Source organism: Populus nigra, chromosome 19 (genome assembly GCF_951802175.1).
Source record: "Populus nigra chromosome 19, ddPopNigr1.1, whole genome shotgun sequence".
Taxonomy (NCBI): domain Eukaryota; kingdom Viridiplantae; phylum Streptophyta; class Magnoliopsida; order Malpighiales; family Salicaceae; genus Populus; species Populus nigra.
This window is the reverse complement of record NC_084870.1, coordinates 1,495,138-1,519,891: the sequence shown is the minus strand read 5'-3', so window position 1 is coordinate 1,519,891 and position 24,754 is coordinate 1,495,138. Positions and strand designations below refer to the sequence as shown.

The 24,754-nt window shown below is 34.9% G+C and overlaps 1 protein-coding gene and 1 long non-coding RNA gene across 2 annotated transcripts; both read left to right on the top strand.

Annotated features, from left to right (window-relative positions):
* The first annotated feature begins 10,757 nt into the window (after positions 1-10,757).
* On the top strand, positions 10,758-16,225 carry LOC133679309 (uncharacterized). Its single transcript, XM_062101856.1, has 7 exons — positions 10,758-11,049; positions 11,128-11,168; positions 11,266-11,329; positions 11,520-11,690; positions 14,883-14,954; positions 15,446-15,621; positions 15,707-16,225. The coding sequence occupies exons 1-7, from the start codon at positions 10,894-10,896 to the stop codon at positions 15,822-15,824; spliced, it is 798 nt and encodes a 265-aa protein (XP_061957840.1). The 5' UTR covers positions 10,758-10,893; the 3' UTR covers positions 15,825-16,225.
* LOC133679310 (uncharacterized) lies at positions 11,697-13,435 on the top strand. Its single transcript, XR_009836150.1, has 2 exons — positions 11,697-12,707; positions 12,788-13,435. It is a non-coding gene; the product is annotated as an uncharacterized LOC133679310 (long non-coding RNA).
* Positions 16,226-24,754: the final 8,529 nt, after the last annotated feature.

Below are 24,754 nucleotides of genomic sequence, written 5' to 3'. Positions count from 1 at the left end.
ATTTTTTTTTAAAACCAGTATATATCAAAATGCTTTGATAACTCAAGAGTTCTCTATATGCTTTAGCCGATAATCTTGGATAAGAAAAAGTTAAGAAGTAATACCATTATAAAAGAAAGGCAAAATCGTCGTATTAATATTTAGCCAATAATATGAAAGTGAAACTTTGGCGGGACGTTCCACAAAATACTTAGATATCTCTTTCCAGCATTAATTTGTCCTGGTCACAATTAGTTCTTACAATAATTAGTTGAGACACAAGCAAAATCTCTAGTTGAAGTATATAAGCTGGCACTTAAAATATTCATCGGGACAAAATTAATTTATAATAAGAAGATATTGAAGGCGTGCACAATCCTTTTCAATATCCTTTTATTATTATTATTATTATTATTATTATTATTATTATTGACATGACTATTCGGGTCAGTTTACGCATATCTCGACAATCCTACGAGCTTTAAAGTTAACAACCATGTAAGCCTCTAGTGGTCCTAAAGAAACTTGAACTCGTGACCATTGAGGAGTAAACCCAAAATCTAATCAATTGAGCTACTTTTTAGGATTTCTTTTTATTATCCTTGATATATAAGAAGGTGGACACATAATTGCCATGAATTCTCCAAGATTTTTATCACAATGGCATCTAGTAAGCTTTTTATTTCTTCTAAGCACTGTGTTTGTCTAGCAGTTAAGCATTCCAATTCTCTTATTTTTGCGTTTTAAAAGTGTTTTAAAACAAATATAATTTTTTTTATTTTTTTCTTTGCTTGAAATTAATATTTTTTTAGTGTTTTCAGATGATTTTAATGCGTTGATATTAAAAATAATTTTTTTAAAATAAAAAAATTATTTTGATGCATTTTCAAGTAAAAACACTTTGAAAATCAACCGCAACCACACTCATAAACGGACTCAAGACAGAGGCTTTCAGAAAGATCCAATGAAATAGCATCCACCTCCGGCTTAGAAGATTTTAAGAAATTTTATTACAACCAAACTCTTGACCACTTCAACTTCATGCCCGAAAGCTACACCACTTTTCAACAAAAATATGTGATCAATTTTATGTATTGGGGTGGTGAAAATGCTAGTTTTAGTTTTTGACATTTTTACTGTATAAAATCATTGTTTTACTCTTTTACAAATCACTGTGTATTGGAGTAGTGAATTTTTTTTTAAAATTTCTATTTGATCCTCGAACTTTTTCTTTGCACAATTAAGTCCATTTAAGCCATAATTAGCATCTAATTACATGTTTTTTTTTTGGAGAGGGGTTAAATTAAAAGACAAATAACTAAAATAAAAAATACAGGTAACATAGGTGGTACTTTCAAATTAGTTGGTGAAGTATAGTTTTTAGTCCAACTTTTTTTTCTATAAGGTGACTGATACCAAACTTTATTTATTTATTTTTCAATCTTTTTTTTCATAGGAGGAGAGAGAGAAAAGAGTCATTGTGTTCGATGAAGAGAAAGAAAGTTCTTTATTGATGACGATTCCAACCACTAAACATTTTAAAATTGGTGTCAATGAATTCCACGAAGTTAGGGGAGTCTTATTGTGGTTATTTTAAACTTCAATGTAGCCTAAAAAATCATATCTAGGTCAAGGATGCAATTTTTTTTTCTCGGTTTGATTTAGTGGTTTGAACTTTTTTTGGGTTTAATAAGTTGGTAGGTTGGTTTCTTGGTGTTCTAAGGGTCTCTTTAAAAATAGGATTTTTAGGCAGAAAACCTGTAGGCCCGATTTTTTTTTCTTTTTATTTAGTCTTTAAGGTTGGATAAATCCCTCAGAAGTTACACTAAAAAAAAAATTGATTTTGCTGCTGTCGCAATTTTTTGTTCCAACTTAGGCTTTGATTCTGACTTGGTTTCATGCAATATCTGACCATCCCAGCTATATTCTGTCACTCATGACATGTTGAAGAATTGACCTACACCTTTATTGGGTCATAGGGCTCACTATTTTTATGGAAGACTCTCAGTCAAATCAGGATGCTTGGCATTGTTAGTTTCTTGAATTAGACCAGGAGATCCTTTTTGACCAACCAGGTTGCAGCCAGTTTCTGTACTTCAAAACGAATTTATCTCATTTTTAATCCTTCATGAAAGTTGTAGTCCTATACGCATAAATGAATTTAGGTTTTTGAATCACTTGATTTCGATATCAAAAGCTCAAGATATTCTCAATTGAATATCTAAACGTGAAAGTAGAGAATTCTACTGCGAGCAGGATTCTGACCCGAGTTTTGCACTAAAAACTCTGCTTCCATCATGATTTTGCCGGTTGTTATTCTTAGGTCATACTCTCAGTCATATCGGGATGCTCGGCATTGTCAGTTTTTAAATCAGATCATGAGACCTTTTTTTACAAACCAGATTGCTGCCAGATTTTGTTCTTCAAAATAATTTTATTTGACTTGGAATCCCTCATGAAAGTTGTATCCCTACATGTTTAGATGAATTTGAGTTTTTGAATCACCTGATTTTGATATCAGGAGCTCAAGATATTCACGCTTGAATATCTAGTGTGAAAACAGAAAATCCTGCCGCGAGAAGAATTTCGACTTGAATTTATAGGTTTGATTCGAGGGACTTAATTACAGGATACTTAAAGTTTGAAGACCAATTACGGGCCAACGTGAAGGAATTTTTTTGGACCAAGGGCTGAGTTAGAAATAAAAAATATTGAAATACGCAAGTTTGTAGATGAAATCGGAAGAAACTTGGTTGGATTTGGAAAAAACAAAAAACAGGGACAAGATTAATTTGCAGACCAATTACCTTTGCCTTGCATTTCAGCAACAAATGACGCCGTCATACTTTTACACATTAATGCACATTGTTTTTCCTTTCTTCAACTAAGGAAGCAAGGCGGCGCCGTTTTAAAACAACCCCATTTTGAATTAATGAGCATGGTACTGTACCCCCATTTGCAACCTTTTCCCTCCTCTACAACTCTTTCCTGCTATTTTTTTTTTTACATTTCTCCCGTCCTTGCATTGTACAAGATAACCCCCCTTTTCACGCTAAGATGGCAGCTATGAGAGGGAACAATTTTGTACCTCCAGTGCTAGTTGAGGAAGAGGACACAGAGGGAGCCTCGCCATCATCTAATGGTTGGAATTCCATCTCTAACACAGACGGCTGCCGGCTGGGATGAGAGGGTGTTAGGTTAGTCTCCAAATGTTTTGCTCAGCTATATAAACGAGTTGGAAAAGGGGAGAAAAGTGGGGAAGAAAGAAAACAGACGGAGAGAGTTTTAAAACAAAGAGAGAACAAGTTTAAAACAGGGAGAGAACAAAGAGGAGAAAAGGAGAAAAGGAGAAAAGAAAAAATAGAGAGAGCTAGGAGGAGGCTGAGAGTAGGAGAAATAGAGAAATAACAAGAACGAGAAGAAATTACCTTAAGTCTATCCTACCTTGTCGAACAAGGGTTTACAAAAACTCTAAGAGGTTTTGAAAAACCTCTTAACGGCAAAAAGATGAAGGCTTTCTTTGGTTATTAGAGGGAAAAAGGCGAAAGCTTTTCCACTAGTTGTATCTCATTTTCTGCATTCAAACGTGTAGGGTTTACAAAAACTCTAAGAGTGTTGACTTTCTTTTTCTTTAACATATGTAAAGCTGTTTGTATGGTTTTCTTTTCTTTTCAAAATCTGTTTTTTGCTTCTGTTTTAGGATGTTCATTTTCCATCTTAGCAACAAAGTTGTATGCTTGCCCATTGTTCCTCCTATGCCTTCGAGTTTAGATTTTTATTTATGTTAGAGCTGTGTTTTTTTTCCTTTCTGCTGGTTACTCATACGACGACTCATTTAGAAAGAAAAACGAGAGAAGGTCCTCTTCAGCTGAGGTGATGTTTCGGCTGGTTCTAGAGTGTGCTTTCCTTCCTGTTTTCTTTGAAAGAGAGATAACTGGCCATTTGATTTGTTGTTTCTGTTTTAGTGTCTTTGATATACATGATATAAAGGCATGTTCTTTCGGTTCTTTCATTTTTGTATAAAACAAACCATGACAGTGTTAGAGATTAGAAAAAAAGTAGGCGTGAGCAATGTTTTCTATATTAGGTTTGGTTTTCAAATGTTTAGCTTCCATGTGTATATGACTTGCTCCTCTTTGTCGAAAATGATGGGTCATGCCATGTTTAGGCTTTGAGTTAAAAGGCTGGTTTAGCTTTCTAGTTCTATTGCTGTAAGAGACCGTAGGTTTTAAAGGTCTTTGTCATCCCTGCCTTCCTTTGGTTTGAGCATCTCTTTACAACTACAACATTGCAAAGGAATAGTTATGGCTTATAGGTGCAGAAGAAAGTGAAAAAACATGAGGGAGGGTCCTTTTAATTAAGGGGACTTTGTTTTTCGCAAGTTCTTGTTTCATGCTTTTTTTTTGTTTTTTTTTTTGTAAAAATGAGATAACACACACTTTGTTTTTTAGTCTCAACATTTAATATGTGTTCTTTCCTGCTATGTCAAACGAGCATGGCATTTGTTTAAAGATCAAGAAAAGAATGGGTGGTGAGGCATGGCTTCTGTCAGTTTCAGAACTTTGTTTTTTTGGTGCATGCAGACTTAGTGCTTTTCTTTTGAGAATAATGGGTAGACTTGTTTTAGACTTTAAATTTAAGTTGAAATGTTGGGTCTTGGTTGCTGAATTTGAATTGTTTTAAGCTTCCTGTGAATTCTGGAATACACGTGTATGATTTTTTTTTTAATTGTGATACTTGGTTTAATTGTGTTGTCTATGTTTTGATAAAAATATAAATTTTTTTGTATGTTGCAAACGGCCAATACCATAACATATTTTGAATTTTTTCTTTTTTTCAAAAAAGCAAATATTCGAGGTTTCAAAAAATGTGTTTTAGCATGGATTTCTTAAACATAAAAATTATTTTCTTGTATCTTGGATTTTACAACATGTTTGTAAATTTCAAAGGGTGGTAGCCAATATTTCAAAAATATAAAAATCTTATTTTTGGGAATTCATTTTTATTCACTATTAATGTTTGGATAAAGAAATCCCAAATGGGTAAATATCCAAAATATTATTAGGAATAATTTGTTATTATTCATTATTAATGTTTGGATAAAGAAATCTCAAAGAGGTTAATATCTAAAATATTATTAGGAATAATTTGTTACTATTCACTAAAAATGTTTGGATAAAGAAACCCCAAAGGGGTTAATATTCAAAATATTATTGGGAATAATTCACCATTGTTCAGTGTTAATATTTGGATAAAGAAACCCCAAGTGGTAAATATCAAAAATATTTTTCTAGGAATAACCAATTATTATCCCTTAATAATATAAGGGAAAATAAAACATATGAAAGGTAAATGTCTAAAATATTGTTAATTGGAATACAACTTGTTTATTTTTAACATAAGGGCAGATTTATGCATAAAATTTTATTTAGAATAATTTAATTGCACATCCTTGAAAAAAGCTATAATTATAATTATGGACATTTCAAATTTTGATTTCATAGTTTATGAGTCATAAAAATATAAAATACTAAGGCAAAAATAGGCTTTTAAAGCACCTTGAATTTCCTAAGATTTCTAACTTAGTTTTTTTGTTTCTCTTCCTTGTGATTTACGAGTCGCGAACACTTGAAATACTAAGGGAAAAATGATCTTTTAAGCACATTGAATCTCCTTAGATTTTTATCATAGTTGTCTCTAAATTCATAAATTCTAAATTTATTTCAAATCAAACATAAACTTCAAGAGATCTGCACCGTTTCTCTTTGGCACTCTATAGACATATATAAAGGTATGATCCATATTGGCCAAGGGTTCTCTCCCTTAGACTTTGAACCCAAGTTCATTCATCATAGCAGACTTAACCTAAGAAACTGATGGGATTAGAGAACATCAACACCATAGCAATTATAAGGCAAACCAAACACCAAGCAACTTACCTTAAGTAGGGCGTACTAGGAGTGCTAAAACCTTCTCTTTACGCAATCAGTCCCTTGCCTTAGAATCTCTGAAAGACTAGTTAGGTTTTCTAGTGACCATAATACTAGGTGGCGACTCCTTTTCTCACAAAACAAAGACCCCGACATCAATCCTCGCTCCGGGAAGGGTCACCTCGACGTTAAGCTCTCAAGAGGGTACGACAATGCGCAAGGGTCTCTCACCAATTCGTTAGGGGTTGATCTCAGACCCCTCAATTCTTTAGTGTAGTCTTGGACTGACACGTTTCCCAAGTGATACCAAAAGACCTCTCACTAATTTGTTAGGGATTGATCTTGATATCTCACCTCTCCAATGTAGTATTAGGCTGGCACCACTCTCTAGTGAGGGGCTCTCATGTGTTATACCATCCTAGGAAAGTCACATACCTTTCATACACCATTGACCACTCTTCAGTAGAGGGCTCTTAAGTCCTCATGTCATCAATAGGAAGGCTATAGACCTTCTAGTCTTCGGTAAGATCTTTGCTCAATTAAGGTCTTTCATGCCCCATGCCATCCTAGGGAGGTTACATACCTCTCACACGTGCGACCACTCTCCAAGGGTCCGTCCCTTCCACCCCATAGAAATTTTTGCAAACCCATAGAAAATGAATTATTGAATTTAAGTAATTGAAGAAAAGGCCACTAGTGAGGCATGAAATTCTTAACTTGAAGAAAATGTCATAAGTAAAAAGAGAAGGACTAAGTGTATGAAGATGAGAGTATGGCCTAATATGAGAAACATAAAGAATTAAGAACTAAATTAAAAAGACATGAATAAGTGAGGGATAAAAAAATAAGAAAAAAACTTAGTTCTAGGAAGAAAAGGGGGTTGACGGTAGAAAACAAAAGAGAAGAGAGGGGAGCCACTTTCTTCCTTTTATCATTGTTCTCTTAAAAATCATATAGAGAGAAACACATGCAAACCAATTTTTTATAGTGTTAAGAGGGTTTGAGTGAAGATTTAACATAAAAAAACAAAACAAATTGAAGGGAGAATGAGAGTGAAAACTGGAGGCAACATAAGAAAAATGAGAAGAGACCAAAAGATTTGAGGGACAAGGAGCTTTGGGAAGCGAAAACACAGTTAGGAACAAACTTAACACCTTGCTATATCAATTTCTAACACTTTTGGGTAAGTTTTATACAAAGATCTAAGTTCTTAAATTAGGGTTCTTGAGGGGAGTTTTGGGGTAAATGAAAATTAAGGATAGATTGTGAAATAGGAGTGAAGGAGATATGATGGTGTTTAAAAAGAAAAAAGATTAAAGAAAAAGATGAGTATCAAGGCCTTGAAACCTTCATCCAAATAAGAAAATAAAGGGGGAAACCTTTTCAATTTTGATTTTGTGTGCATGTTTAAAGAAAAAAAGGTGTTTATGATCATGCAAGAAATGTTATATGCTGGAATCTAAACATCTAAATAAATTCATGTGGTACATGCTCTTGTGAAATTAAATTATGAGTGTTTAAAATCTTATGAATGATTATTGTTGTATAAATGACATGTTTTGTGTGCAATTGTGATAAAAAGAGTGAAAGAAATACATGAAAATAATTGGTTGTGTATTAGACCTATAAACCGGGAATCTAGATAGTGTTACTAGCTAAATTGTGGTCAGAAATTAGACTAGTTAAAGGATAGAATTTGGGATGTTATCCTTTATAAAAGTCGTAGATAAGGGTGCTAAATTTTAATGGGACCAAATTTGCCCAAATCAAAGACTCTAGATATAGAAAAAAACCTGAAAATAGGTTAGGCTGGAAACTACTGGACAAAATTTACATCAAACCTTAAACTGGAACTTAAGATTACAAATGATAAAATTTAAGGTAGATTTCTTCATGAAAAATATGGTTAGTGATGTTAGCTTTTGCGGGAAACAAACTTTATACCATTTGGAGTTATAAAACTCCAAATATGAATAAAACACTAGAGAAAGATCATATTGTATATTGCAGGACAAATACATATGTCACTATATTTCAATGAATTTAAGTGTGTAAACTGTAGAACTGAGTTTAACCCTCTTCAATAAAATTGTGTATTTGTGTCTTAGTTTACTAAGAAAATAAACCTTGTTTAAAATTGTGTTCTATAACTCTAGTGAGGAGTAAAACACTGAACAATGTTCTGGTGCATTGTTAAACATAGTGAGACCAAGTATGAAATTAAAAGAAATGTTTCTTGTACAAAGAATGAGTATGTGGATTATAAATAACATGCTAAAAAAAAGTATTCATATGGTTCAGGGGGAACACCAAGTATAAGATCTTTTATCAGTGGTGCTTACTCAACTAGAAAAGCACATAAATAAAGTCCTACCTATAATTTGTGATGTCAAATTAAGTTTCGGTTGTAATTACAAATGCTATGTATGAAATGAAATCGGATGAATTGCAAATAGTTGTATGAAATAAAGAAATGTGATTGGATTGTTTTCGCAAATGTGAAAGCCAATGTTATGATCATTTTCGATGTTGTTCGGAAACCAATGTGATGGGGTTGCTTTTGCAAATATGAAAGCCAATGTTGTGATCGTTTTTAAAGTTGTTTGAAAATCAATATGATTGGGTTGCTTTCGTTGAGACAAAGCCAATATAGAGTCTCTGAAATTACTCAAAAATTAAGTGTGTTTTGGTTGTTTTTATGAACACGTAGGCCAATGTTGCGTTATTGCACAAGTTATTTAAAAATTATAGTAAACTGAGTTGTTTTTGATAAATCAAAGATCAATACTAAGTTGTTACAAAATATTTGATAACTGTATAAATTGAAGTATACTAATTGACTTGTGATTAAGAGTAAGACCTTACTCATGTTGAGTACGAATATCTTGATGTGGTATTATTATAAAATTAGAACTAATGTTCATGAAATCTTTTACAGGGTTGGATAAAAAAGATGAGACTCTCACTATCATATTTGTTTAGAAGAAAAAATATATTATAATACAAACTTATGCTTAATAAATTTTTGTTGCAAGACTTTCTCCTATCAGCATACCTAGTAATTAGGTTGTAGTTGGACTTTAGAATTTGAAACTTTTATTATACATGTAAATAATTTTGTAAACCTAACTAAAAACTCTCTCTTATTCTCTCTCTTTGAAACTTTTGTAAACCTAACTAAATAATATATAGTGCGATTTCACCCTCAATAAGTAGTATATGAAATTTCAATTAATTTTGATGTGGCTTGCTTAGGGTTCTTTATGAGTTGTGTTTCTGTGATAAAATTACAACAATCTTTGAATAATGTATTTTCTTTTTTTATTTTTGTTTTTTGTATGCTACTGATATGTTTATGGACAATAAAAAATAAAATATTATTTTTTCTTATTGTTATGCCATAGACACAAAGAAAGAGAGGATCGATACAAACACTGAAAAAAACTTAAACAAAAATTTCAAAAAAACCCATCACCCTCAAGTTTAATTAATTTAGCTTTTACTTTTGGTTTTCTCTCTAGGTAGCTGTCTCCCTGTTTTTTTTTTTTATATATAAATAAGAGCATGTTCCCTTTTGCTTCTGATTTGTACATTTGTATATATGACTTGCCAGCTTTCTGACCTATTTTATTTTGATCTATTATATTCTTACAATTGATAAAAAAAATTTAATTTGGCTTTTAAAGGCATTTTAGTAATTTTATTGCGCATCTTAAAAGTAAAAAAACTTATATACCCCCGTGAAATTTGTGTTGACAATTAATCTCATTGAAAAAATCATTTTACTCATTATACCAACTTATAAGTTTTTTTTGTTAACAAGGGCAAAATAATTATTTTATTATGTGAATCCACAATGTGAATGTATATGCACAATAAATAAAAGAGCTCCTTTTTTATGCTCATGAGTGGATAAGGTTATATATGAGTACATCAAAAACCTTCTCTCACTTAACTCATGGTCACCCCCATACAAAGTTATTAAACTCAACCTAGATCACTAGGTATCGATGACTTGCTACTCTTAAGCTTGACTCAGGTCATTGCTTTCAAATCAGGTTATGAATTGATCTAATTAAAACTAAGCGACCCAACAGGTCAATCCACGACTCAATTAGGTCAACTCCGAAGATTTGTTTTTAAAAAATATTCATTCTAGTTTTTTAAATTTATTTCTAAACAACAACGTTTTAATTTGTTTTTTTTTTAAAAAGACTCTCTAAATAACATTATTTTCAAATGAACTCAAGTTAATTTTATCAATCAACAATTGAGGTCTTAGAATAAATCTATTAATGCCTCATTTAGGGACCGTTTGGGAACGCGGCTGCGGCCGCGTTCCCAAAAAATTTGAAAATTTTTTGTCTTTTTTTTTTACTAAAATTTAATATGGTTTGTACGTTTTGGATCGTTTTGATGTGCTGATGTCAAAAATAATTTTTAAAAAATGAAAAAATATCGTTGGCATGCATTTTGATACGAAAAGTTATTTGAAAAACACCCGCAACCACACTGCCAAACACGCTCTTAACATTGTAGTCCAATCAACTTTTCAAATTTTTTGAATTTTTTTAGCTTTAAATTATTATTTTTTGGTGTTCTTGATTATTTTGATATAATAATCTTAAAAAATAAAATAAAATATTATTTTAATATATTTTATAAATAAAAAAATATTTTAAAAAATAATATCTGCAGTAATCTAAAAGTGGCGGTAACTATGATTTCAGATTAGGTGGAATCCGTTAGTGGAACCACAATTACATGATCATATCCAATGACTCGTAATCCAAATTTTTTTAATTAATATTTAGTTTTTTTTTTTTATATATCAAAAAAGATGTCAGGCATTGGGCCTAGGGTAACTCAAGGTGGGTGTCACCCAACTTCGACAAAAACAAGCAATTGAACTTCTTCCGGTCATTACATTTACAGAGAAAGGAAACAGAGAAAAGCAGCATCAAGATAACGAAAGAAAGAGGAAATGTTGAGGCTAAATCGATTGATAAAGCATACAAATAAGTGGACTAGAACTTCAACTTTTCTATCATCTCAACAACAAACACAAGCCGTATTTGATTCTTCAGTTTCTTGTCAACATTTTTTTCGAACGCAAATTCGATTTCTTGACATTTACAAGGCATGTATGCTACTACGCCTGTTCTTGATTTCTTGATTTCAAACATTACCTATCTTTCATTACCCTTTATTTTTGCAGATTGGAAACAAAGCAGCTATTGAAAAAGAGCGTGCCAGACTGTGAGTTGCAGTACTAGAACTCCATGTTTTGACTTTTTTTTTTTTTAAAATTACTCCTTATGCAAGTAATTAAGGGCTTAGATGTAATTTAGGGCAGTGCAGATGAATTGAATAGAGGGTATTTCGCTGACATTTCTGAGTTTAAGAAGCATGGTGGTAAGGTAATATTTCTTTTTTCCTTTTCTTTTCTTGTGTAAATGCGTTTTTTTAAGAGAACCCCATTTTTGTTGGTTAGATGATGTGCATTCTTAACATGGAAAGTTTGTATTTTGGATTTGTGGTTTTAATCTGCTGTGCTAGATTAAAGGCATTTCGTTGAAGTTTAAACTTTTGAATGGTTGTTAAATGTAGATTGCAGTGGCAAATAAAATTATAATCCCTGCAGTAGCGGCTGTGAAATTTCCTGATGTCAAAGTGAATTATTCTAATGGTACTTCCTTAAAGCTGCCCATCAGGTCCGATGGAAATGTTGTCGGTGCAGATGCAACTTTAATGTGTCTTTCATTTCGAGCTAGCTCTCAGGTATGGGGTGGAGTTTGTTAATTTATTGATGTAGAACAGTTTGGATTCGTATCTTTTGAAGGAGTTTTAGTAAGCTCCATTTTGGTGTAGCTGAAATTAGGGTAGATTAGAACCTTGTTTAGAAGAAATAGGGATGTCATTGTAACTGTGTGGTTAGAAGAATTTAAAAGGAAGAGAAGAAGAAGATCAAAGCGTTCACAGATAACAGAAAGAGAGAAAAGTTTAGGCTACAGCCCTCAAACTAAATCAAAATACTTTGATGTGCAACTTTCTAACAAACATTTGGATGTAAGTGATGATTGGTTTACTAGAAGTAATGAAAAAACTAAGAAAACAACAGCACGGAAAGAGGAGATGGAGAAGGAGAATATTTAAATTGGAAGTGACAGGTACTTGAATTTATATTCCACTCTAGAACATGAAGCCTTTTTCTGTTCAAGAACATTAGTAAGCCAATCTACTCAAATAAAGAGGGGTGGAATATCTCTCTGCTTGTGAAGAAAATGTGTAGCACATACTATAGTTGTACAGGCACTCAAAATATGTTGGCAGTCCAGACCAGTCAGTTAGTGTTTTTTATCTCTCCATGTTGATCCACCCATTTCCAAATTTTATTGGATGGATGGTGGTAATGTTTCCTAGGACATATTCTTTTTAAAAAATCAAGAGGGGTATACTCAGCTCCTCGTGGTATTCGTGTATTTTACTCTCTTAGATTCTCCTTGAGGTTTGACAGTGTACATGGACTCTAGAGGGATCCTGTTCTTTTTTCTTCTTGTAAATCTTTCTCTTCTCTTCTTACTTTAGCTCTCAAATCAATCTTCTTTCTTGTAAATCTTTCTCTTCTCATCTTACTTTGGCTCTGAAATCAACTTCTTTCTTTTATCTCAATTATAGTTGGAAAACCAGGTGTTCTCTGTAGTAAATCGTTTTACTTGTATGTTAGTACTTCATGATATTGACACTAACAAGTTGTCATTGGTTAGGATAAGGAGCTTCTTGAAGCCCTCTATTCCGGTATGTCTCATATGTTATGATAGTAGAAAGGTACCTCTCCATTTATCATACATCACAGTTCACTGAGATCTATGACGCAGGTTGTTGTCTGGTTGTGATGAACCACTCCCAGCTGAGTGGAAGATATATTTTTTTTTTTTGCACTTGGTGGATTTTGGGAGGACAGATTGCAAGAGTTTGTGGAGATGTGCCTTTTTGTAGTTGTCTGGAATATGGTGTTTATGGATGGAGAAACATCTAGAATTTTCAGTAATCTTATCCTTCTGAGGTATTGGGTTGATGGATAGGATTGTATCTTTTATCTTTGTGCCGTGTTACTTGTTATTACTTGATTGCAGCATATGCTAGATTGATAGAGGGAATGCCCTCTTGGAGGAATATTTTAGTTATCACCCTGCCATAGAAAGAGACCAGTTCTTCCAATCTTGTTTGGTTGCTCAGATTATGGCTATTAGTATTATTGAAGATGGTTACATTTTAAAGCTCTGGAAACCCATCTTTATATGTCTTGTCATTGCTTTCTTTCTCCAAGTCATGTAAGGCCTGTTCAAGCTCTGCAGGTGTAGTTTTGGATGTTACTTGGGTCTCTTCCCTGCTGTGTGATATGACTCAAAAGTGTTTGCCATGTCTTTTTGCTTGTGATAGTGACCTCAAACTGTCTTTGGTGGATTTTTTTCAAACTGGTGTGTTCTCATTTTCATTTCATTTGGGAAGTTTCTTTAGCAAAATTTCAGGGAGAGACTTTCTGTGGTTTTTCATTCTTGGAGGATTTTCTCTCATTATAATCCAGTTTTTAGCTGTTACTACTAAAACCTTCCTTTCTTTCAATATATATATAAAAATAACAATTATTTTCTATGATGCATGTCTAAATATGATTACAAAAAATTAAGGGTATATACCTTCATATAATTACCTCAAAATTGAAAGTCCAATCATTATATCAAAAGGAATTCTGTATAACTCAAAGATTTGCCAGTATGCTACAATCGCCTACATTCGAGTTTAGTTAGTTTGGATAAAGTTGGACATAGTTTGATTACATCCTATTGTGGGGTAATTGGACTCAAAATCAAGCCGCTTCTTCCTCCCTGACCCATATTATTATATTTCTTCATCCTGTTTAACCCACATAATATTTTTTTTTCAGATAATGCCTAAATTAGCATGACATCATCCATGTTCAGACAAGCAAAATGTTCTATAGTTCTTTTCATGTTGGAAGTATCTCAAGTGTTTCCTTCATCTGGCTAACTTCTATTGAGATGATACATTCATGCAGTATCTTCACCCACTTTATAATGCAGTATCTTCATCTGGCTAACTGCTATTACTTTAGGCACAAATAATTACTTTAGGTACAATGAAGCTTATGTCTAGTATGTTTGAACAAAGAACATTTGGAACATTTCATATCTGTGCAGAAGAGACATTTTCTTTTTCAAGTACTGTTCGATCGATTACATGTGAATCAATAGTGGATCTACTGGTCTGAGGTTATCAACAAAAAGGATTGTTCTAAGTCACTTTCTTTTTTGCCCAGGTTTACTTTTTTTCTTTCTTTTGTCTAAGTTTTTCTCTTTTGTCTTACTCACTTCTTCTTTTTTTGAGTTTCGTGAATATCCCCAATCATAGGTTTGCAATCCTTATCTATGAGTTGAAAGGTCCAAATGATCAACTCTGCAATCTGCTGTTAGAACCAATACATGGTAGTGTGACCTGACAATATTAGGCCAGGCACCTACTTCTGCTTTGTACTTTTGGCACAATTTTTAGCTAACCTGTTTGATAAAGCCCTGTGTGGATTGTAGTGAGTGATAAAGCCTTGTGAGGATTGTAGTGAGAACAGGTTTAACAGAAGCAATGAACCAAGTCCTAAGTGAAGAATATTAAATCCTATCATGGTCAAGTTCTATTCTCCTAAATAGGTTGTTAAACATGGATTGATTCACTTTTGTTGACAAAGGGGCTGTGAAAAATTAGAATTCCACTGCATGCCAACTAATTCTCCCTTTTGGCAGTTATGAGGATAATGTCACAAAATTTCAAGATTATACAATATTGCAAGACCAAATTACTTGTTGAGGCTATGTTATAATTATTAATTCTATTGGATAAAAGGCCTATTGTTAAGTTTACTAATGCTAAAAGATAAATTTTCTCTGTCATTGGCAGGAAATGATTAATTCTTGGAGCATGCCTTTCCTCGAAGCATTTCGTGATGCAAAAAATGTTCACCTATATGAGGTACTAAAGTGTAGTTTCCTTCAATTTCTTGATTTTGGTAACGTCTAATTGTTGGATTGGGCATCAAGACATGGGACAAAATTTATCATATATTTTTTTTCCTTTTTTTTTTTTTGGGAAGGCAGCAAGGATAATACAATTGTTGCCTCCTGAATATTTGTGTGTGCCTCCAATAATGTTTTCTTAGCCAAAGTGATTGTTCAGCGCACATACATAAATTGGCAGTAGAAAATTGTAAATCCAAGATTTTTCATCATTATGATCCATATCTGGGTGAAACAACAAATTACTGCTAGATCTTGCCCTAGAAAATACCAAAAGGTACATCAATACACTTGCTGAAACCTTTGGAGTTGATAAAATTTAGCTGAGAACATAAGATCGATGCCAAGGGGCATAATCTGATTTTTGGTTTTCAGGTTTCTTGTAATTGAGATTGTTAATATTTTCCTCCTTATGTGAGTTGGTAATCAAGATTTCACATTTTCCAGGTGTCATTTATAGACTCGTGGTTCTTATGTTTGAATCCAATCAAGAAAATGCTACTTCAGATGATGAGGAAATCGGATACTGATGGAAATGATGCACTTCAGAAGCAAATTGTTTATTCATTTGGTGACCATTATTACATGAGAAAGGATCTCAGAATATTGAACCTTCTCACTGGGTACAAAAGCTTTACATTCTTGTTTATCCCTTCGCTAGCAGAGAGTCGGTTCTAAAAAATGCTTCTTCTTGTTGTCATTCTACAGATATATTTTTCTACTCGACAAATTTGGAAGAATAAGATGGGGAGGCTTTGGATTGGCCACGGAAGAGGAATTGTCCTCCCTCATTTCTTGCACGTCATTACTTTTAGAAGAGAAATGAGGCAGTTGATGCACCGTGTTTTGTATGCATCCAGAAACTTCGAATCCTTCTTTTCTTGATAACCTAAGTTATCCTTTAATTCCATTGTCAATGGTCCTATTTGAGAGGCAGAAAGAGCGCATATCCCAGTTTGGCTTTACATGACAGCAAATATTGATTTCCATACAATTGCTGCAGTATCATTGGCCTGTGAAACCTTTTGAAACTGCATGTATTGTGGGAGATTTTGTTTTTGGCTATTATCCCCAGACCTTTTGAAACTGCATGTAGGGATTTGAGTTCCCCTGGAGCCTCTGTTTTGTTTCAGAGAAGTAGTTTTGAAAAGCCTGCAATGTTGAATAGCCTTTATATTTACAAAACCCGAGGACGTGAAGAGTTGAATAAACCGTATTTCTGTTCAACTTTTTTTGTTTCTTTTTCCTTATTATTTTACCGTGAATTCCTCTTATTAATTGCAAAATTTGAATCCTTCGATCTTGTTGAGAAATGCATTTAGGGACCTGTATACCAGTAAGGCAGGGAATCCTGCCTCATTCAAACTTCAAAGGCACCAATTATTAGCCGATATAGACAAGATGTGGTCTGATCACGTATTTACTCTAGAGCAGCAATGAGTAGTTAGAGAGCCTAAGCAGAGCAACCGCGGTAAGAAGCCAGGATAATAAGAGAGAGTTCACAAAAGGACAAAGGCAGCACCGTTCTTTTCCGGGCATCAATTCGACTTGCCCTGCACACGGAGGTGCACAAGTCAATGGTCCAACAAGAATGACTCTTAAATTCTTTCACATTGCACAACCAAAAGCTAAAAGAATTTACAAAGGAGGAACAACTATCAGCTAAGCACTCTGACTTGTTCATTTCCTAGTCAAAAACCAAAGGAAGCTTTCTAAATTTAACCTGATACGAGGCTTTTTACCCTGTGCAGTTCCCTCCATCTGTGAATCAGATGATGCTTGAAATGAACTATCTGAAAATAGGATATGCTTTGAACTGCTCGGTGCACTATCAATGTTTTTAGCAATGCCTCTGCAGCATCAAATTCATTGCCATAAAGCATCGCATAGTTCGTCTATTTAATTGCTTCCATGTCGACTTGACATTATGGATATAGTCATGGGTAGTCAGTGCTCTTTCTGAACAGGTAATGCTGACTGATAGGCCAAGAAGATCTGAAAGAATCCCTAAAAAGAATCCCAGTTTGTAGCTTAAGTGAAGACCAAGTATCAGCTTTTATATTTTTTTTCCTTGCTGTTGTTTTGCATTGTTTACTCATTCAAAATTGTTACGTACTTTCCTTTAAATAAGGCTAGATAGTATCCTGAGTTAAAGCTGATTTGTTAAGCTTAACTCTATTTATGGGAATGTTAGCAAGGAATAAGAATATATCAAATTTCTTTGAAAACAGTTGTGGTTTAACTTTCACCCTAAGAAAGCCAAAATTCGTTAACATTGTCTCTGCTGTATCATTGGTATCAGAGCAAGGTTACAATGGCGTCCAACAAAGAAAGGATTGAAGCTTTTGAAGTTGGACTTGGTGGAGTTCAAGATGGAATGCAGCAGCTGGAGTTAGGTGTAGCAGATAAGCTACACCATTTGGAGGAAACCATCAACAAGTTATCAGAAGCTTTTCTGTCAACCAGAGAAGTTTCTAACAATAACCAACGAGAAGGATCTTTTCACTCAACCTGAGAGGGGAACAATAGCAACCGGCAGATTCTCTCATCCACTATGGCAAAGGTGGCATTTTCAAAATACTTTGGAGAAGATCCAACCGAATGGCTTAGTAGGGTAGCTCAATTCTTTGAATTTCAAGGCACAAATGATAATCAGAAGGTATCTCTAGCATCTTTTCACCTTGAAGGGGAAGCTAACCAATGGTGGCATTGGATGTGGAGAACATACCGAGAGGAAGGTCGATTGGTGACCTGGGAGTTTTTTTAAAAAGAATTGTTGGCTCGTTTTGGACCAACAGACTTTGAAGACTTTGATGAAGCACTGTCTAGAGTTCGTCAGGTTGGATCCTTTCGAGATTACCAAAAAGAGTTTGAAAGATTAGGCAACCAAGTTCACGGTTGGACACAAAAAGCTCTTGTCGGCACATTCATGAGAGGATTGAAATATGAGATAACAGATGGAATTAAAATGTTTAAACCCAGAACATTAAAGGAAGCCATCAGCCTAGCCAAAATGAGAGATGAACAGTTAGCCAGAACAAGGAGGTTCACACGACCTCCACTGCTGAACCGCATATCCACTACCACCTCTGCAGTAAATTGTCCTATCCCAGCAAATGCAACTAAGAGATTGAGTTGGGATGAAATGCAGAAATGAAAAGCACAAGGACTGTTTCAACTACAATGATAAATTCACCCCTGGACATAAGTGCCAAGGACCTCAACTTCTCCTTCTTGAGTGCCAACTTGCAGAATATGAGATGGAAGAAGAGGAGTTGCAGATAGTAGATAACATGGGAGATCAAGCTGAACCAGAAATCTCATTGCATGCACTAACAGGTTGGACATCCCTTCAAACCATGCGAGTCGCGGCTGCCATCAGGTCTCAACACGTGATGGTGTTGATTGACAGTGGATCCACTCATAAATTTTTAAGTGAGAAGATAGCTAGATTGCCGCGACTTCCAGTGGTACCAACGAAATCATTTGTTGTCTGCATAGAAAATGGAGAACGACTATTCTATCAAGGTCGTTTTGACGAGATACAAGTAAATGTGCAAGATATTCAGTTTTCACTCACCCTCTATTCTTTACCTCTAGTAGGACTTGATATGGTGTTAGGCATCCAATGGCTGGACATGCTTGGTTTTGTGGTTTGTAATTGGAAACAATTAACCATGGATTTCCATTGGGATAAACAAGCACGAAGATTACAAGGAATCGACCAACCCATTCAAGCAACAACATTGGCCTCAGTTACTAAAGAAATGCGTCAGGGCCAACTGTTGTCTGCTATCTATCTAGAAGCCAACAAGAAGGTCACCTGGGCAGACACCAATCCTGACATACAACAAATCTTGAAGGATTATACAGATGTATTTAAAGAACCAACAACACTACCACCCCTAAGAGACATTGATCATCACATAAACCTCAAAGAAGGCACTAAACCCATCAACGTAAGGCCGTATAGATATGCACATTTTTTAAAAACAAAGATTGAAAAACAAGTCAACGAAATGCTCAACATGGGAGTCATTCGGTCCAGCACCAGCCCATTCTTATCCCCGGTTTTATTGGTAAAAAAGAAAGATGGCACTTCGCGATTTTGCACAGACTACCGGGCATTGAATTCAGCTACCATCAAAGACAGATTTCCCATACCTACCGTAGATGATATGCTAGATGAGTTATATGGTGTAGCCTATTTCACCAAACTAGATTTGAGAGCTGGTTATCATCAGGTACGAGTTCATACTTCTGACATTACAAAAATTATCTTCAGAACCCATAATGGCCATTTCGAATATCTAGTTATGCCTTTTGGTTTATATAATGCCCTATCCACTTTCCAAGCCACTATGAACTCCATATTCTGCCCTTATCTTCATAAATTTATACTAGTTTTTTTTTACGACATTCTTGTTTATAGTCCTACCAGAGAATCCCATCTAGAACATGTCAGGATCACATTAGACATATTGAGGCAATATCAGTTTTTCATCAAATCCAGCAAGTGTGATTTTGGCAAACAGGAACTAGAATATTTAGGTCATATTGTGACACACTAAGGGGTAAAGGTAGACAACAAAAAAATTGAGGCCATGGTAGCTTGGCCATAGCCTGTTAATATTACTGAGTTGCATGGATTTCTAGGCTTGACAGGTTATTACAGGAAATTTGTTCAAAATTATGGACTTTTGGCTTGGCCCTTAACCAGTCTCCTCAAAAAGGGAAACTTTCAATGGACTGTAGAAGCAGGAGATGCATTCAACCTGCTAAAGCAAACCATGACAACGACTCCAACTCTAGCCATGCCTAATTTTAATGACTCCTTCATTATTGAAACTGATGCCTCAGGTGATGGAATTGGTGCTGTTCTTACTCAACAGGGTCGACCTATTGCATTCATGAGTCGTGCTTTAGGCATCAACAAACGGGCATGGTCTATTTACGCTACAAAAATGCTGGCAATTGTTGAAGCAATTCGGACATGGCGGCCCTATCTCTTGGGTCAAAAATTCTTCATTCAAACCGATCACAGGAGCCTCAAATATTTCTTGGAACAATGTGTGGCTACTCCAGAGCAACAGAAATGGGTAGCAAAGCTATTGGGCTATGATTATGAAATTCTCTACAGACCAGGGCGTGAAAACTTAGCAGCTGATGCTCTCTCACGCCGTCCTGATAGCCCCCTCCTTAACCCTTTATTTGTTCCTCTGTTCACTTTATGGGATGACATGAAAAGAGTTGCACAAGATGATCCATACATGCAGCAAGTTAATCATCGATTAACTACAGACCCCACTGGTCCATACTCTATGCAAAATGGTTTATGTTTCTATAAACAAAGAGTAGTGGTTCCACAAGCTATCCGCAACCAGCTGCTACAAGAATTTCATGACAGCAAAATGACAGGACATTCTGGTGTGTTGAGAGCATTTAAGCGGTTAGCTCAACAATTTTATTGGCCATCCATGTATCGATCAGTGCAGGATTATATTGTGCAGTGTGAAGTTTGCCAAAGAGCCAAAACTGCAACTCTTGCTTTAGCCAGATTACTTCAGCCACTACCCATTCCCTGTCAAGTGTGGGAGGATATCAGTTTGGATTTTATTGAAGGCCTTCTCTCTTCTCACGGCAAAGATAGTCTTTTGATGGTTGTAGACAGACTTAGTAAGTATGCTCATTTTGTTGTTTTGTCCCATCCATTTTCTGCAAAGACTGTAGCTGAATAATTTGTAGAACATATCATCAAACTCCACGGTATGCCAAAATCCATCGTTAGTGACCGTGATCCCATCTCTATCAGCAAATTTTGGCAAGAATTTTTCACGATGTCAGGAACCAAGTTGAAATTGAGCTCTGCCTATCATCCGCAGATTGATGGACAAATAGAAGTTGTGAACCGTTGTGTTGAACAATAACTCCATTATTTTGTCCATCAATGGCCACGAAAATGGTATAGTTACTTACCTTGGACTGAATTTTGGTATAATACTACCTACCACAGCTCCACAAATGACGCCCTTCCAAGCATTGTATGGTTGGTTTCCTCCTTCCATTCTTCTATATTCGGATGGTTTATCTCGGGTCAATAAAGTTGATCAAATCCTCTTACATCGGGATGAGTTACTCCAGCACTTGAAGATGAATTTAGACAGAGCCGCTAATTGAATGAAACAGACAGCAGACAAATCAAGATGCTCTGTAGAATTTCAAGCAGGTGATCTGGTTCTCTTAAAGTTACACCCTTATCGCCAACAAACCGCATTCAAATGAGTTCACCAGAAAATTGCTAGAAAGTTCTACGACCCTTATTGCATCGAGAAGAAGATTGGCAATGTTGTATACTGCTTATAATTACCAACAAGCATAAGGATCCACCCCGTTTTTCATGTTTCTCTCTTAAAGAAATATATTAGGGATCCTCCACAGGTTACCTTAGAGTTGCCGCCAATTACAGATGAAGGAGCATTTCTATAACACCAGAGAAGATCCTTGAGACACATTGGATTAAACAGAAGGATAAATTTATGGAAGAAAACTTGGTGAAGTGGAAGCAGTTGCCTGCTGACGATGCTACCTAGGAGAACACCACTCTGTTACATACTCAATTTCCTTCTCTGAACCTTGAGGACAAGGTTCCTGTCAGATGGGGGTTAGTGATAGGCCAAGAAGATCTGAAAGAATCCCTAAGAAGAATCCAAAGTTTTTAGCTTGAGTGAAGACCAAGTATGAACTTTCATATTTTTTTCCCTTGCTGTTGTTTTGCATTGTTTACTCATTCAAAGTTGTTACGTATTTCCCTTTAAATAATGCTAGATAGTTTCCTACGTTAAAGTTGATTTGTTAAGCTTAACTCTATTTATTGGAACGTTAATAAGGAATAAGAATATATCAAATTTCTTTGAAAACAGTTGTGGTTTAGCTTTCACTCTTAGAAAGCCAAAATTTGTTAACATTGTCTCTGTTGTTGATTGGGACCTATCACTGACACTCTGAGACAACACTTAAACTGCCTAGTTGGACAGCTCTAGCGCGTTTACACCTTATAGCTACCACCATGATAGTGCCTACATACTTTTATTGCTCGTAAAGGATAAAAAAATCCTCTGTTACTGATAAAACCACTCGGCTAACGCCATACTTCTGATGCTTCCTTTATATCCCTAACAAGTTGATCTAAAGCATTCAGAAAGCTTGATGAACACCAGGATCAACATGAGGTTTATTTATTTCCTCTCCACTTGGGATAGACTTGTCAACCAATCATCAGAATAGTAATACGGAGTTAACTCATATGTAGTTGGAACTTCCTAACACAAATCAACACCTCTCGACAAACATGCCCATAGGTATCCCAACAGATCATTCATTTTTTGATAGACTTCTACTTCCCTTATGCAGGCCTTGTTTGAATCACAATACAGGATCTTGTCCCATATTGGCTTAATACACATCAATGTGATATTGAGCATCTCCCAAACATCATCATCCGTAATAGCTTTCTTTAATTCTCCATGCCCTATACTTGAGTTCAACCTACCTTTCTTAAGTTCACCCCATTCTTCACTCAAAACCAAGTTTATCAAAGCATTCTTTACTATTGACATGATGAGATGTCTGATTAGTTATAGGAATTAAATCATATTTTGTATTTTGTAACCTAATTACTGCCTATTTAGATCAAATCTTGTATAGGCAGTAATTATGTGAATCTAACCAATTTTAGGAGTCAGATCAAATCTTGTACAGTATTATTACAATTCCTTAGAATAGGATTGTTGCCTATTCATAGCTCTACCTATATATTTCCTCCCATAAAGAGAAGAAGAGATATGAAAAATTCAGCTTGTAGACACCATTGTTTTCTACATGGTATTAGAGTCAGAATTATAGAACTAATCAAACACAAATCTCATATGTTTTTTTTTCTAAAAGTCATATATAATAATTATATGACGAATCTCAACCCGATTGTTCCCGCTCAACAAAATAGCCAAGCATCACCGATTATTATTCACCAAGACAGTTTTGCATCCCCTACCAACATCATATTAGATGAAAGTAATTATCTATTATGGTCTCAACTAATGGAGATGTGCATGGGTGCTCGTAACAAAACCGAATACCTCACTAGCAAAGCGAAAAAAACCAAATTCGAAGATCCCATGTTTGCAACATGGATCACCGAAATTCAAAAGGTGAAAAGTTGGCTTATTGATTCAATGAATCCGTTACTGATGCAACAATTTATTCACCTGTCCACAACCAAGGAAATATGGGATGTTGTGTCGAATACCTTCTATGATGGCTTAGATGAAACTTGTCTGTTTGAATTAAATCAAAAGTCTTTCTTTATCAAACAAGAGGGTAAATCTGTGTCAACTTATTACAATGAACTGATTGCTCTATTCCAAGAAATTGATCATAGAATTGCTTCCCAAAGAAAGACAGTTGAAGGCGTGGTCCAGTTGCATTCAACAATACATCAACTTTGGGTTCATATACTTCTGTATGGATTTGATTCTGAGTTTGATCAAGTCCATGAAGAAATATTACTCAAAGATCCAAAACTAGATTTGGAGAGTACATATACCTGTGTAAGGAGGGAGTTTTAGCAAAGACAAATAATGGTGAGCGATCGATCAATTACTGAACACTATGCACACTTTGCCATAATCACAAACCAATTTCGTTAAGGATCAGCGTCTGGAACAATGAAGAACCGTAATCATTCATCTGCTAGAAAATATACAGGTCTCGTATGTGGGCATTGTGGTGAATCGGGTCACTTAAAGTAAAGGTGTTATGAGATCATTGGTTATCCTGAGTGGTGGGATTTCTCAAAGAAACCAAGGAAGAAATTCATAGGAAAAGTCATGATGACCATGGCTGAAACTCAACCTACTATTGATGATAAATTGCAGCCTACTACTAATGTTGCTCACTCAAGTAGTGTTTAAGGTAAATGTATTCTCTGTAATTTCTAAGAATAATAATTGGATTATTGATACAGGTGTATCAGATCACATGGTTGAAGACACTGGTCAGTTATAATCCCTTCACTCTTCTACACATTCTTTTATTTCCATAGCTAACGGCAATACCTCTTCTACGTTGGTGAAAGCACTATCATCTTAACTCAAACTCTCACTTTAAACTAAGTCCCAGTTGTCCCATCTCTTGAACATAATCTATTGTCAGTTGGCCAAATTACTTCTGCTCTTAATTGTATTGTAACCTTCTAGCCTTTATTCTGTATTTTTCAAGACATTCTGACTCTGAAGATTCTTGATTATGATGTTAAACGAGGCAAACTTTATTATTTAGAACTTATAGAAAATGGAGGATAGAAATTCAGCCAAGCGTATCAAACTAGAAGTTCAGATACAGATCAAGCAACAATATGGTTATGGCACCAACAATTGGGACATCTTTCTTTTGGTTATCTTAGAAAATTACAACCGCATCTTTTTAACATAGTCCATGATTCAGAGTTTCATTACAATGTTTGTGAGTTGGCTAAAAGCCATCGTATTATACATTCTGATGTATGAAGTCCTGCAAAAATTTCTACCATATCGAAAGCTCGTTATTTTATCACATTTATTAATAAATGTACTAGAATTACTTGGATGTCTTCGCTACATAAAAAAGTGGTGTTTTTACAACATTTCAGGAATTTCATAGTATGGTGGGTACTCAATATCAGAAATAGATTCGTAGTTGGCAAACTGATAATGCTATGGA

Excerpts from the sequence above, each read along its gene's own strand:
- LOC133679309 (XM_062101856.1), top strand. The coding sequence starts at position 10,894 with ATGTTGAGGCTAAATCGATTGATAAAGCATACAAATAAGTGGACTAGA. Across the intron at positions 11,691-14,882 it reads CATTTCGAGCTAGCTCTCAG|GAAATGATTAATTCTTGGAG; the intron begins GTATGGGGTGGA and ends TGTCATTGGCAG. Across the intron at positions 15,622-15,706 it reads ATATTGAACCTTCTCACTGG|ATATATTTTTCTACTCGACA; the intron begins GTACAAAAGCTT and ends GTCATTCTACAG.